The sequence below is a fragment of the Neoarius graeffei genome, chromosome 21 (assembly GCF_027579695.1).
Source record: "Neoarius graeffei isolate fNeoGra1 chromosome 21, fNeoGra1.pri, whole genome shotgun sequence".
NCBI lineage: Eukaryota > Metazoa > Chordata > Actinopteri > Siluriformes > Ariidae > Neoarius > Neoarius graeffei.
The window spans coordinates 23,754,609-23,769,087 of NC_083589.1; the positions used below are offsets into that span (position 1 = coordinate 23,754,609).

General features: G+C 42.1%; 1 protein-coding gene across 1 annotated transcript; it reads right to left on the bottom strand.

Moving 5' to 3' along the window:
- Positions 1–71: 71 nt before the first annotated feature.
- On the bottom strand, positions 72–13,418 carry atp6v1e1b (ATPase H+ transporting V1 subunit E1b). Its single transcript, XM_060902851.1, has 9 exons — positions 13,216–13,418; positions 10,495–10,560; positions 10,195–10,304; positions 9,985–10,051; positions 9,780–9,869; positions 9,365–9,433; positions 8,792–8,886; positions 8,610–8,697; positions 72–1,576 (listed from the first exon to the last, which is right to left on the bottom strand). The coding sequence occupies exons 1-9, from the start codon at positions 13,381–13,383 to the stop codon at positions 1,514–1,516; spliced, it is 816 nt and encodes a 271-aa protein (XP_060758834.1). The 5' UTR covers positions 13,384–13,418; the 3' UTR covers positions 72–1,513.
- Between the last annotated feature and the right edge of the window lie 1,061 nt (positions 13,419–14,479).

Sequence of the window (14,479 nt, forward strand, 5' to 3'; positions counted from 1 at the left end):
TCTGTAATTTTTATCATAGGTACACTTCAACTGTGAGAGACAATCTTAAAAAAAAAATCCAGGAAATCACATTATGATTTTTAAATAATGTGCATTTTATTGCATGAAAAGTATTTGATACAATGGAAAAACAGAACTTAATAATCGGTACAGAAACCTTTGTTACAGAGGTCAGACGTTTCCTGGAGTTCTTGACCAGGTTTGTACACACTGCAGCAGGGATTTTGCCCCACTCCTCCATACAGATCTTTTCCAGACCCATCTTCAATGCTCTTACTGAGGGAAGGAGGTTGTTGCCCAAAAATCTCACAATACATGACCCCATCCATCCTCCCCTCAATACAGTGCAGTCGTCCTGTCCCCTTTGCAGAAAAGCACCCCCAAAGTATGATGTTTCCACCCCCATGCTTCACGGTTGGGATGGTGTTCTTGGGGTTGCACTCATCCTTCTTCCTCCAAACACGGTGAGTGGAGTTTATACCAAAATGCTCTATTTTGGTCTCATCTGACCACATGACCTCCTCCCATGCCTCCTCTGGATCATCCAGATGGTCATTGGCAAACTTCAGATGGGCCTGGACATGTGCTGGCTTGAGCAGGGGGATCTTGCGTGCGCTGCAGGATTTTAATCCATGATGGCATAGTGTGTTACTAATGGTAATCTTTGAGACTGTGGTCCCAGCTCTCTTCAGGTCATTGACCAGGTCCTGCCGTGTAGTTCTGGGCTGATCCCTCACCTTTCTCATGATCATTGATACCCTACGAGGTGAGATCTTGCATGGAGCCCCAGACAAAGGGAGATTGACAGTCATCTTGAGTTGAAGCTGCTTGCCTATTGTCCTGTAGCCCATCCCAGGCTTGTGCAGGTCTACAATTTTGTCCCTGGTGTCCTTAGACAGCTCTTTGGTCTTGCCCATGGTGGAGAGGTTGGAGTCAGATTGTGTGGACAGGTGTCTTTTATACAGGTAATGAGTTCAAACAGGTGCAATTAATACAGGTAATGAGTGGAGAATAGGAGGGCTTCTTAAAGAAAAACTAACAGGTCTCAGAGCCAGAATTCTTGCTGGTTGGTTGGTGATCAAATACTTATTTCATGCAATAAAATGCAAATTAATTATTTAAAAAATCATACAATGTGATTTTCTGGATTTTTTCTTAGATTCTGTCTCTCACAGTTGAAGTGTACCTACAATAAAAATTACAGACCTCTCCATTCTTTGTAAGTGGGAAAACTTGCAAAATCGGCAGTGCATCAACTACTTATTTTCCCCACTGTATCATTAAGACTTGGATTCAAGTCATCAAGAGTGAAACCATTCAGACTCGACTGTAAACATAAGTAATCCAACAGTAACAAGTCACAAAATACACCAAACATATACATATTCATAAGATAAATACTACAATACTGGACACATTAATTCAATATTTTACATCCAAATTAAAAAGACAAAACACTGGTGGGTTTTTTTTTCCTGTTATGGTCCTGAATGCTCCTGGGATCCCATGATGATTAATCCATGAATTTGCGGTTCTGATTCACGCCAAACAGGGCAACTCTGATTTCAGGCATCATCTAAGCCAAAGAAAGAAAGTCAGTCAAAGACAGACCCGGGTTATGACCTGTTACAGTGAGAATTCACATAAAAACATGACTACAATCAGAAAAATGCAGTTAAAGTATACAGAAAGGTTTTATTAAGTTTTTAAAAGCTCTACATGGTTCAGCACCAAGCTACATCTCTGATCCGCTTTGTCCCCTTTCCACCTCCAGAAATTTCTGATCTAATCAGCAGCTTCTCACCATTCCACGCTCTCAGATGAACGCTCTCCTCTGAAGAATCTTTTCTGTTGCTGCTCCAAGATTGTGGAATAGTTTACTTTGTTTATCCCCTAAAACAGACATTTTTTAAAACTCCAATCTGAAACCGTATTTATTCTCCAAGGAATCTGATTCATGGGAAGACCTCCATTATCCAGCGACCTCTTTATTTTTGTCCTGTTACTGATGTCTTTGGGTGTCTCTCTGTTGCTTTATTTAATCTAATTTCTTAATTGTGGTGTTATATGTTTAGTTCACGTTGCGTTAATTTTCTACTGATTGGTCGACGCTTTGCCTTTTAAAATGCGCTATATAAAGCCGACTTGACTTAAATCAGATATAAATATCATGTATTGCTCTTGGAATTAAAAAAGTAGTTCATTTACAGTAACAGATTTCTCATTTAAAAAGTTCATATTCGGTTGGGAACATTAGCACCTGATTTGTATATCTCTCCGCTTAAACTAAACGTACTAGACCATCACACAGGGCTGAGTCGTGTCACTGATGTTCGAGTTTTACCTTTACATCGTGAACTGATATGTTTGAGAAACTGAAAGAAAAGGAATTGAAACAGAACTTCTCTACATGTACTGACATTCAGCACTGATATTTCAATGCATCCAGGTCTCCTGACGACTGATTTGACATTCTTGACCCAGATCATAGCAAATCTGAGATGGATTTTGTGTCAAGGATTTAGTTTCTATGGAGTTTTCCGTCTGGTTATGACTGGCAAGTGTTTCCTAGCTGAGCGTACGACAGTTTCCACCCCAGCTCCCGGCAGCGCCCAGCCAGTGTTGCCAGATACTGCTGACAGTTTCCAGCCCAAAATATGTTCAAAATCCATCAAAATGCACTTATAACCACCCAATCTGGCAACACTGCATCCAGCCTCTTCTCTTGTGTGCAGTGTTTCGCTGGACAAACAACGAGCAAGCTACAGCGCGCGTACGGCTTAACCAGATCTTGTACTATAACGTGCGCAGCTGGTAATCAAAGTAACTTTCACTTTTCTGTTCTGTTACACTGTTCTGTGTCTAATGTCCAAAATGAAAAGTTAGTTTTCAACTGTTCAGCTACAAAAATTTAATTAAAACGATTGTGTTGTTGAAATGTTTGCAATTTATTTATAATCAAAAACTGATACAGGTGGATGAAAGAGTGATAGTGTGATAAAGTACTATACTAGTACTACTGAGTGATAAGAATGCTTGATAAGTAGACAATAATAAATAATTAGGCATATTTTTCGACGCGCGCACTGTGATTCAAAATAATATACCGGCAAGAAATAAAAGTTACTTTCACCCCCCGAGTACGCTGTGTTTGACTTAAACCAAATAATGAGCCAAGGTAATGAAATAAGAAAATGTTGATAAAATAAAGACTTTAAGATGATTACAATATCATTACACATCACAATATACTTATGTTCATTTAACATAGGCCGACTTACAACCGGTCAGTCGTAACAAAACGCAGTCCTAAGTCGACGACTACCTGTGTGTGTGTGTGTGTGTGTGTACACACACACACAGTGGTGTTTGAAAGTTTGTGAACCCTTTAGAATTTTCTATATTTCTGCATAAATGACCTAAAAACATCAACAGAATTTCACACAATTCCTAAAAGTAGATAAAGAGAACCCAGTTAAACAAATGAGAGAAAAATATTATACTTATTTATTTATTGAGGAAAATGAGCCAATATTACATAAGTGTCAAAAGTAAGTGAACCTTTGCTTTCAGAATCTGGTGTGACCCCCTTGTGCAGCAATAACTGCAACTAGACATTTCTAGTAACTAGGGCTGTAACAATATGCGTATCGAAATCGCGATACGCAGAGCCACGATCCGTATCGCGATACAAGAAGGCAGAATCGCGGTACACCCTTTCAAACTTCTCAGCCCAAAAACAGAGGCGCTTCCAAACTTCAATTTATGAATACTTTACTTTTTATTTAAATTACATTTTAAACTTACTTAAATTACTTTTATTTTTTTATATCTATTAGTAAGTCGTTTTTTTGCCAACCTGCGACAATCTTCTGCGAGTCACGCAACGTCCACACTCGCCACTGGCAGAGCATTCATTTCTTTTAAAGGAATACGCCACCCCCAAGTGAAATTGAGTCAGTCCCTGCAGTCACTAGAGTTGGATGAGTGAGCCAAAGCGTTTTGTAGCCGACCCAGCCATTGTCCTGATCTGGAAACGTCCCGGTTAGCTTTAGCTTAGTCGCTGTAATCCGGTGTCTCCAGATAGCATTGTCGTTGCAAAAGTGAATCAAATAAGATTTTTTATAATTATTTCTCATGACCTGTACATTCACATCGAGTACACATATCAGTGCAAATTAACACGAAGGGATTTACTAGACCAATTTATATCTGGAACTATTTTCGGCCACAGCACAGGCAAAGCACCGCTGCAGGCGCAAAGACACCACGCAGCACCTGAAAACCCTGGTTTCCCTGGTAACACTGGTGTATTGACGGAAGTTGTGGTGCTGCATGGTGTCTTTGCGCCTGCAGCAGTGCTTTGCCTGTGCTGTGGCCGAAAATAGTTCCAGATATAAATTGGTCTAGTAAATCCCTTCGTGTTAATTTGCACTGATATGTGTACTCGATGTGAATGTACAGGTCATGAGAAATAATTATAAAAAAATCTTATTTGATTCACTTTTGCAATGACAATGCTATCTGGAGACACCGGATTACAGCGACTACGCTAAGCTAAAGCTAACCGGGACGTTTCCAGATCAGGACAATGGCTGGGTCAGCTACAAAACGCTTTGGCTCACTCATCCAACTCTAGGGACTGCAGGGACTGACTCAATTTCACTTGGGGGTGGCGTACTCCTTTAAGCGGTCGCCATTCTGGTTGCGACGCGGGGAGCGAATCTGTAAAGAAGCAGCTCATTGGCTGGCTAGGTGTGCCACAAGCCAATCACAATCACTTGACCGGAAAGGCATGCAGTGTTGCCAGATTGGGCAGGTTTAGGTGCTTTTTGGCTGGTTTTGAACATATTTTGGGGTGGAAAACGTTAGCAATATCTGGCAACACTGAAGGCATGTCTGCCTGGGCGGAAGCCTTCTGCGGCAGTTACATTTTGACACACGAACAATGTTTCACCATAAAAATTCCGCAATTTCCATCTGTTTTCCGCGATCACAGACAACCCCGATTCCAAAAAAGTTGGGACAAAGTACAAATTGTAAATAAAAATGGAATGCAATGATGTGGAAGTTTCAAAATTCCATATTTTATTCAGAATAGAACATAGATGACATATCAAATGTTTAAACTGAGAAAATGCATCATTTAAAGAGAAAAATTAGGTGATTTTAAATTTCATGACAACACCACATCTCAAAAAAGTTGGGACAAGGCCATGTTTACCACTGTGAGACATCCCCTTTTCTCTTTACAACAGTCTGTAAACGTCTGGGGACTGAGGAGACAAGTTGCTCAAGTTTAGGGATAGGAATGTTAACCCATTCTTGTCGAATGTAAGATTCTAGTTGCTCAACTGTCTTAGGTCTTTTTTGTCATATCTTCCGTTTTATGATGCGCCAAATGTTTTCTATGGGTGAAAGATCTGGACTGCAGGCTGGCCAGTTCAGTACCCGGACCCTTCTTCTACGCAGCCATGATGCTGTAATTGATGCAGTATGTGGTTTGGCATTGTCATGTTGGAAAATGCAAGGTCTTCCCTGAAAGAGATGTCATCTGGATGGGAGCATATGTTGCTCTAGAACCTGGATATACCTTTCAGCATTGATGGTGTCTTTCCAGATGTGTAAGCTGCCCATGCCACAAGCACTAATGCAACCCCATACCATCAGAGATGCAGGCTTCTGAACTGAGCGCTGATAACAACTCGGGTCGTCCTTCTCCTCTTTAGTCCGAATGACACGGCGTCCCTGATTTCCATAGAGAACTTCAAATTTTGATTCGTCTGACCACAGAACAGTTTTCCACTTTGCCACAGTCCATTTTAAATGAGCCTTGGCCCAGAGAAGACGTCTGCGCTTCTGGATCATGTTTAGATACGGCTTCTTCTTTGAACTATAGAGTTTTAGCTGGCAACGGCGGATGGCACGGTAAACTGTGTTCACAGATAATGTTCTCTGGAATTATTCGTGAGCCCATTTTGTGATTTCCAATACAGAAGCATGCCTGTATGTGATGCAGTGCCGTCTAAGGGCCCGAAGATCACGGGCACCCAGTATGGTTTTCCGGCCTTGACCCTTACGCACAGAGATTCTTCCAGATTCTCTGAATCTTTTGGTGATATTATGCACTGTAGATGATGATATGTTCAAACTCTGCAATTTTACACTGTCGAACTCCTTTCTGATATTGCTCCACTATTTGTCAGCGCAGAATTAGGGGGATTGGTGATCCTCTTCCCATCTTTACTTCTGAGAGCCGCTGCCACTCCAAGACGCTCTTTTTATACCCAGTCATGTTAATGACCTATTGCCAATTGACCTAATGAGTTGCAATTTGGTCCTCCAGCTGTTCCTTTTTTGTACCTTTAACTTTTCCAGCCTCTTATTGCCCCTGTCCCAACTTTGAGATGTGTTGCTGTCATGAAATTTCAAATGAGCCAATATTTGGCATGAAATTTCAAAATGTCTCACTTTCGACATTTGATATGTTGTCTATGTTCTATTGCAAATACAATATCAGTTTTTGAGATTTGTAAATTATTGCATTCCGTTTTTATTTACAATTCGTACTCTGTCCCAACTTTTTTGGAATCGGGGTTGGAAAATCATTGGCCCTATGAGAGTGAGACAGTGAGAAAGCCACCCCAAAAAAAAATCTTAACGGATTTACACGATTTGGAAAAATGACTTTTTCAGAACCGAAAAAAACAGAGCTTCCGGCTCAACAGTATTATTTTGAGAAATAAAACAATCTTTGGATATACATTTGTTCATTTTTGCATACATATTACTCATTCTCTGCAGTGGTCTGAATTATTTGTTATTAAATAGTTAATGTAAGTAAGTAAATGTTAAGTCAAATTTACTACTTTAAAAAAACATTTAAAAAAAAAAATCGTGGGCGTATCGAATCGTGGGTCAAAAATCGCGATACGAATCGAATCGTGAGTTGGGTGTATCGTTACAGCCCTACTAGTAACTGTTGATCAGTCCTGCACACCGGCTTGGAGGAATTTTAGCCCATTCCTCCGTACAGAACAGCTTCAACTCTGGGATGTTGGCGGGTTTCCTCACATGAACTGGTGGCTTCAGGTCCTTCCACAACATTTCGATTGGATTAAGGTCAGGACTTTGACTTGGCCATTCCAAAACATTAACTTTATTCTTCTTTAACCATTCTTTGGTAGAACGACTTGTGTGCTTTGGGTCGTTGTCTTGCTGCATGACCCACCTTCTCTTGAGATTCAGTTCATGGACAGATGTCCTGACATTTTCCTTTAGAATTCGCAGGTATAATTCAGAATTCATTGTTCCATCAACAATGTCAAGCTGTCCTGACCCAGATTCAGCAAAACAGGTCCAAACCATGATACTACCACCACCATGTTTCACAGATGGGATAAGCTTCTTATGCTGGAATGCAGTGTTTTCCTTTCTCCAAACATAACGCTTCTCATTTAAACCAAAAGTTCTATTTTAGTCTCATCCATCCACAAAACATTTTTCCAATAGCCTTCTGGCTTGTCCATGTGATCTTTAGCAAACTGCAGACGAGCAGCAATGTTCTTTTTGGAGAGCAGTGGCTTTCTCCTTGCAACCCTGCCATGCACACCATTGTTGTTCAGTGTTCTCCTGATGGGGGACTCATGAACATTAACATTAGCCAATGTGAGAGAGGCCTTCAGTTGCTTAGAAGTTACCCTGGGGTCCTTTGTGACCTTGCCGACTATTATATTCTTTGCGCTTGGAGTGATCTTTGTTGGTAGACCACTCCTGTGGAGGGTAACAATGGTCTTGAATTTCCTCCATGTGTACACAATTTGTCTGACTGTGGATTGGTGGAGTCCAAACTCTTTAGAGATGGTTTTGTAACCTTGTCCAGCCTGATGAGCATCAACAATGCTTTTTCTGAGGTACTCAGAAATCTCCTTTGTTCATGCCATGATACCCTTCCACAAACACGTGTTGTGAAGATCAGACTTTGATAGATCCCTGTTCTTTAAATAAAACAGGGTGTCCACTCACACCTGATTGTCATCCCATTGATTGAAAACAGCTAACTAATTTCACCTTCAAATGAACTGCTAATCCCAGAGTTTCACATACTTTTGCCACTCAAATATTGGATCATTTTCCTCAATGAATAAATGATCAAATAATATTTTTGTCTCATTTGTTTAAATGGGCTCTCTTTATCTACTTTTCGGACTTGTGTGAAAATCTGATGTTTTGGGTCATATTTATGCAGAAATATAGAAAATTCTAAAGGGTTCACAAACTTTCAAGCACCACTGTGTGTGTGTGTGTGTGTGTGTATATATATATATATATATATATATATATATATATATATATATATATATAAGAATTATTCAGGTATCATTTTTAATGATGACCTCAGGGTTAAAAGAGCTTGTGGTTTAAATAGCACAGACTCCCAGCTGTAACAAAATCTCTTCCTGAAATCCTTAACCACACCAACCATTCATTCCGTGCAGGATATAAGCTTTCATCATTAAGCTGCTGGGATTTAAAAATCCTCTCACTGTTGCTGATTGACGCCATCATAGCATTTCCCTGATACAGTTTAACCCTTCATCATACGTTACCTGCTGTGCCAAAAGGTCCAGCCTGCTCTCCAGTGTGTTAGATACCTTAATCTTCCCATCTGCATTGTAGAGCTCAATCCCACCCGAGCTACAAGGAGACAAAAAGACAACACACTCGGTTTACACAGGCTGCTTCAGATTCCGAGTACAGAAATGATTTCCTCTGAATGGTGGATACACACATATCTGGAGGGAGGAAATTGTCTTGGTCAACCCTCACTTCAAGGTTGTTCTTCACAGCTGCTTTGTAGATGGGGATGTTCTTCTGCACGGCAGCCTAACGTTAAAGAGACAGACGTGATGTTTTACTGCAGCACCTTAGGAGTTAAACTTAATTACCCTGTGGAGAAGGCTCATGAAGTTATGGTGCATTTCATTTGTACTGGGAAGTTGGGATTTCTGAGTCAGAAAGTTAGAGGAATGTTACCAACCCCGACTTAAAAATCCAAGATGGCTGATCTGTGCATCAACAGTAGTGAAAGCTGTAGTAACATACTATTTATTAGCACTTCTGTCTTGCATGTTTCATTAAATCAGTCGTACCTACAGTCACAATAATGTCAAACTTCTATATATGGACATGTTGCTGCAGTGTTTGTAAGCACAAAATACTACATAATGTTTGTCATTAACTGGTACTGCTAATTGCCGGTATTGATTTTACAACTTCTTGTGCTAGAACACATTCAACCCGGGGTTGACGTCATTCCCACCTCTGACTTCCGAGGTAAATGGAACGCAGCATTAAAACTAACCTGCACCAAGGCCATGTCCTGCTTACGGCACCGGATTGTCACTTTGGGTTCAAGTAGTTGATAAAAACCCTGAAAAACACGAAAAAAGTCAGTAAAATGTTCTTGTGATAATCCTTGTAAATTTAACACAGGAACAAAAATGCATCAAAATCTTATGCTAGTTAGATCCTTTGACAAAATTATTAAATTAAATAAATTAACTTTAGTTTAAAGCTCAGTTCTTCTCCACTGTCACCAAAAGCATGCCATAGAGGCAGACCGATACATCACTGATCCCATTAGGAAAATTCCACTGTTATGGTAGAAATAAAGAAAACATATCTGTATCTTTGTGCTATTTAATACAGATACACACAAAGTACACCCAGTACAAAGTATTCCAGATATATTGGGATTGGCAGTGCAGGAGTATTACCTGTAGCACCAGTCCATCCATCAGGGCTGAGTATCTGGTTGGATCTCTGGCGACATTAGCCAGCCTATGACGTGCATCATTTAGCATGTCCTACACAAATACAATAACAACGTTACAAAGAGATACACAGTAGTATATGCACACTAGCCTTCGTTGTGTCCGAATCGTCCTTTTTTTTTTTTTTTTGGTGGGGGGCATTACCAACCGAAATCATGTCGTCACGAGCCATCAGCACCTTCAACCTGGCCTGGTTCATTAAATTCGACATCTGACTGTGGAACAAGAAGAAAGAGTGAAAGCGATACACAATACACGGAGCAGCATGACTCTTACAAGCACAAAAACACCTGAGTGAAACATTTCCAGTTTAATCCTGGACTTAACCAGGCACGTCTTTCCGCAGGACATGACTCACATTTTCTTCTGCTGCTCAATCTGTTTTTCCTTCTTTTCATAGTACTCCATGATCTTCAGTCTCTGAGTCTGCACCAGGCGACCTTTCTCAATGTTAAACTCTTCTTCTGCCTGTGGAGGAGGACTTACCATCAAGCTATGGAGTTAACTAGTACTAAACTGGTTGAAGCTTAGAATTTAGTGACTAGCAGTTTGAGTTTGGAAATGTCAAAAAATAGGCCAAAAAGAATACTAGTATCATGATGAAACATTTAAGTATATGAAGCATGTTTCACATTAAGAGGCCATCATAGATGTTTACCTTGGCATCAATTTCCTCTGCTTTTTCATTTGCCTCCTGCTCAATGAAAGCCATCATGTGCTTAATCTACAGATAAGGAGAAAGAGAGAAATAAAATAGCAAGATGTTAAAATCAAAGTCATCCAACTGGTGTGATGACTGATCAAGTAATTATGATGTAAAGTCTGAGTGTGATTAAAAAAAGGCGTTGTTAAAAATACTGCTTGATTAAGACTGAGAAAGACAAATACACCAGGATTTCATAGGACAGAAAACCAGAATAGTTTGTGTGTGTCAGTGACTTAACATGGTCTCATTTTAATATAGAACTAGGTATATCAGGGTAGCACAGTGGTTGGCACGGTCACCTCACAGCAAGAAGGATCTAGATTTAAACCTCGCAACCAACTGGGTTTCCTCTGGGTGCTCTGATTTCCTCTCATAAGCCAAAGACATGCGGATTTGGTCAGCAGGCTACTCTAATGCCGCTTTTCCACTACAAACGCGGCTGAGCCGTGCCGTGCCGTGCCGAGTCGAGCTGAGCGGGGCTGTTGGAGTTGCATTTCGACTACAACCGCGCTGAACCGTGCTGGCTGGAAGTGGGTGGACACATTGGGTGGAGTTAGTGAAAATGGGTGGACGTCACGTGATGTCGTTAAGCAGCGCAAACAGTGACATCAGTGACAGTGGCGGAACAAGTCAGAGCCGGGCCGGGGGCGGGGCAAATGACCGGGCCCTTTATTAAAGCTTATCATAACATCATTTTAGGCTACAAAATGTCCGCAACTGCGGTGTTTACCAATTTCAACACTACCGGGTGCAACTATATGTTATTTAGTACATCAAGTCCTTCAAACGAACATGTAACTCAGAAACAAAAAACATTAGGATACTGTACATGGCTCATAATAAAACATCAATAGCCTATACTGCGCACATTATTTGAAGGGCATACGAATGAGCGCTCAGAGGTTGCAACGGTGACAGGAAGAGTCAGAAATAAAAGGAGGGCGGTGCAAACCTCACTGAATGCACTGTGTTTACCAATTTCAACACTACGGGGTACAACTATGTTATTTTGTACATTAAGTCCTTCAAACGAACATGTAACTCAGAAACAAAAAAACATTAGGCGACATACTGTACATGGCTCATAATAAAACATCAATAGCCTACTGCGCGCATTATTTGAAGGGCATACGACGAGCCTTGCGCTCCGCGAACTCGTCCACGATGCTCTGTATGTCACTGATTCAGTGAGCTTTTAAGCGGTAGTCTCACGACCCGGATAGTAAACAATAAACATGGAGGACATGGAGTCGTTAGTGTTGCTGGTCTTGGTGCTGTGGCTTGTTGTCACCGACAACGCGGACAGATACTGGCAAGAGCGTATAGATGAGGCGAGGCGCATAAGGCTTCAGAAATTCTCGTAATTCGTAATTCTTCTCCTTCCGGGTTTGCGGTGTTTACAGATCCCAGCGCGCTCGCGGGGCGTGTGTGGGTATGTGAGGACACTCCTCCTCACCAATCAGTGCACAGGGGAGTGTCTGCTCACGCCCCCAACCTCACTCGGCACGGCTTGGCTCGCTTCAGCCCCACTCCAAAACGCTGCGAGTTTTAGGGGCTAAGCAGGGCTGAAACGAGCTGAGTCGTGCTGGTTTTTGGTAGTCGAAACGCGAGCCGTGTCGGGCTGAAGTGAGCTGAAGCGAGCTGAAAAAGGGTAGTGGAAAAGGGCCATAAATTGCCTGCGAGTGTGAACAGACATCTGTCTCTCTGTGTTAGCCCTGTGATCAACTGGTGACCTCATCCTCATCATCTCATTATCTCCAGCCGCTTTATCCTTCTACAGGGTCGCAGGCAAGCTGGAGCCTATCCCAGCTGACCACGGGCGAAAGGTGGGGTACACCCTGGACAAGTCGCCAGGTCATCACAGGGCTGACACATAGACACAGACAACCATTCACACCCACGGTCAATTTAGAGTCACCAGTTAACCTAACCTGCATGTCTTTGGACTGTGGGGGAAACCGGAGCACCCGGAGGAAACCCACGCGGACACGGGGAGAACATGCAAACTCCACACAGCCCCGGGGCTCGAACCCAGGACCTTCTTGCTGTGAGGCGACAGCGCTAACCACTACACCACCATGCCGCCCCAACTGGTGACCTGTCCAGGGTAAACTCAGCCAAAGTCAGCTAGGATTGGCTCAATGGAGCCACAACAGATAAGCAGGATAGACAAGTGATTAATTAACCAAGTCTATCACTCTGGTGTTTATTAAACATTTTTTTTTTTAATGGGGAAGGCATGGCCTAACAGTTAGAGAAGCAGCTTTGGGACCAAAACGTTGCAGGTTCGATTCCTTGGACCAGCAGGAATGGCTGAAATGCCCTTCAACAAGGCACCTAACCCCCAACTGCTCCACATGTGTTGTACACTCTGAACAAGAGCATCTGCTAAATACCTGTAACGTTTTAGTCCAATTCATTCATTCATTCATTCTGCGATTTTTTTTTTTAAACTGAAGATATTGAAAAGGACTGCTATCTTCATTATAGCTGTACACACACACAAGTAATGGCGGTGTCCTTCCCTATACCAGTTTTGAAGGTTATATCTGCTCACATCTGTACTCGGTCATTAAGCAACACCATGAAGCTTATGTAATGAACGCCATATTCACTGCAGTAATATGAAGGGGTTTGATGACGTCACACCTCCCTCTATAATCCCATCATTACCTGTTTCTGGACGTCTGCGTCACTGAGCGCCATGACTGCTGTCTGAAAAGGTTTCAATTTCTTGCAAATGCAGATTAGATCTCCAGACCTCTTCTTCCCCCTTCGATTTCTACAAATAAAACACACTAGAGCCAAAAACCGTGAGTGAATGAATGAGCCGCCCCGCATAGGATCAGCTGATTCTCAGTCAACAAGCTCAGGCATCACGTGACACGCACTTCCTCTTCCGACAGCCAATCAGGCGTAAGGGCGTGTCACGTGACCAAATTTAGTCAGTCCAGATGACACGGTCTTAATTTGTTCTAGTGATATTTCAAATGTTTATGTTTAGGAAACGTCGTTTTATGTTTGGAGAACCATCAATAAAAACAATGTGTGAAAGTAATTATGCACTACTGTATGGCCAAAAATATGTGGACACCTTACCATTTCATTCGTGTGTGTGTTTGCTGTGCATCCCATTCTTAAACTATGGGCATGAAAACAGATGTGGTCCTCCTTTGCTGTTATAATAACCTCCAGTCTTCTGGGAAGATTCAAGATTACTTTATTTGTCCTTTTGAAATTTGTCTTGGATGTAAAAGCTGCCGCATGAATCCAGACATGGAGTGGACAACGTAAGTGCAGATATGAGTACGATCAAGTACATGCAACACAGCCTTTTATTTCACATCCCCTTATGTCCTGAGTTTAAGAGATTCACTGATAAAAGTATGAAAGTGTTTTATACCTATTCAGGTAACTTTTCCGGCGGCATGGTGGTGTAGTGGTTAGCGCTGTCGCCTCACAGCAACAAGGTCCGGGTTCGAGCCCCGTGGCCGGCGAGGGCCTTTCTGTGTGGAGTTTGCATGTTCTCCCCGTGTCCGCGTGGGTTTCCTCCGGGTGCTCCGGTTTCCCCCACAGTCCAAAGACATGCAGGTTAGGTTAACTGGTGACTCTAAATTGACCGTAGGTGTGAATGTGAGTGTGAATGGTTGTCTGTGTCTATGTGTCAGCCTTGTGATGACCTGGTGACTTGTCTAGGGTGTACCCCGCCTTTTGCCTGTAGTCAGCTGGGATAGGCTCCAGCTTGCCTGCTACCCTGTAAAACAGGATAAAGCAGCTAGGGATAATGAGATGAGGTAACTTTTCCGATTTTCACTTGCAGCGCTGTAGTATGAAGGCTTTCCTCGAGATTTTGGGGCATGGCTGTGTGGACTTGTGATCATTTCGCTACAACAGCATGACTGAGATCAGGCACTGATGTTGAATGAGGAGGTCTGGG

Excerpts from the sequence above, each read along its gene's own strand:
- atp6v1e1b (XM_060902851.1), bottom strand. The coding sequence starts at position 13,383 with ATGCGGGGCGGCTCATTCATTCACTCACGGTTTTTGGCTCTAGTGTGT. Across the intron at positions 10,561-13,215 it reads ACGCAGACGTCCAGAAACAG|ATTAAGCACATGATGGCTTT; the intron begins GTAATGATGGGA and ends CCTTATCTGTAG. Across the intron at positions 9,870-9,984 it reads CTCGTGACGACATGATTTCG|GACATGCTAAATGATGCACG; the intron begins GTTGGTAATGCC and ends GTATTTGTGTAG.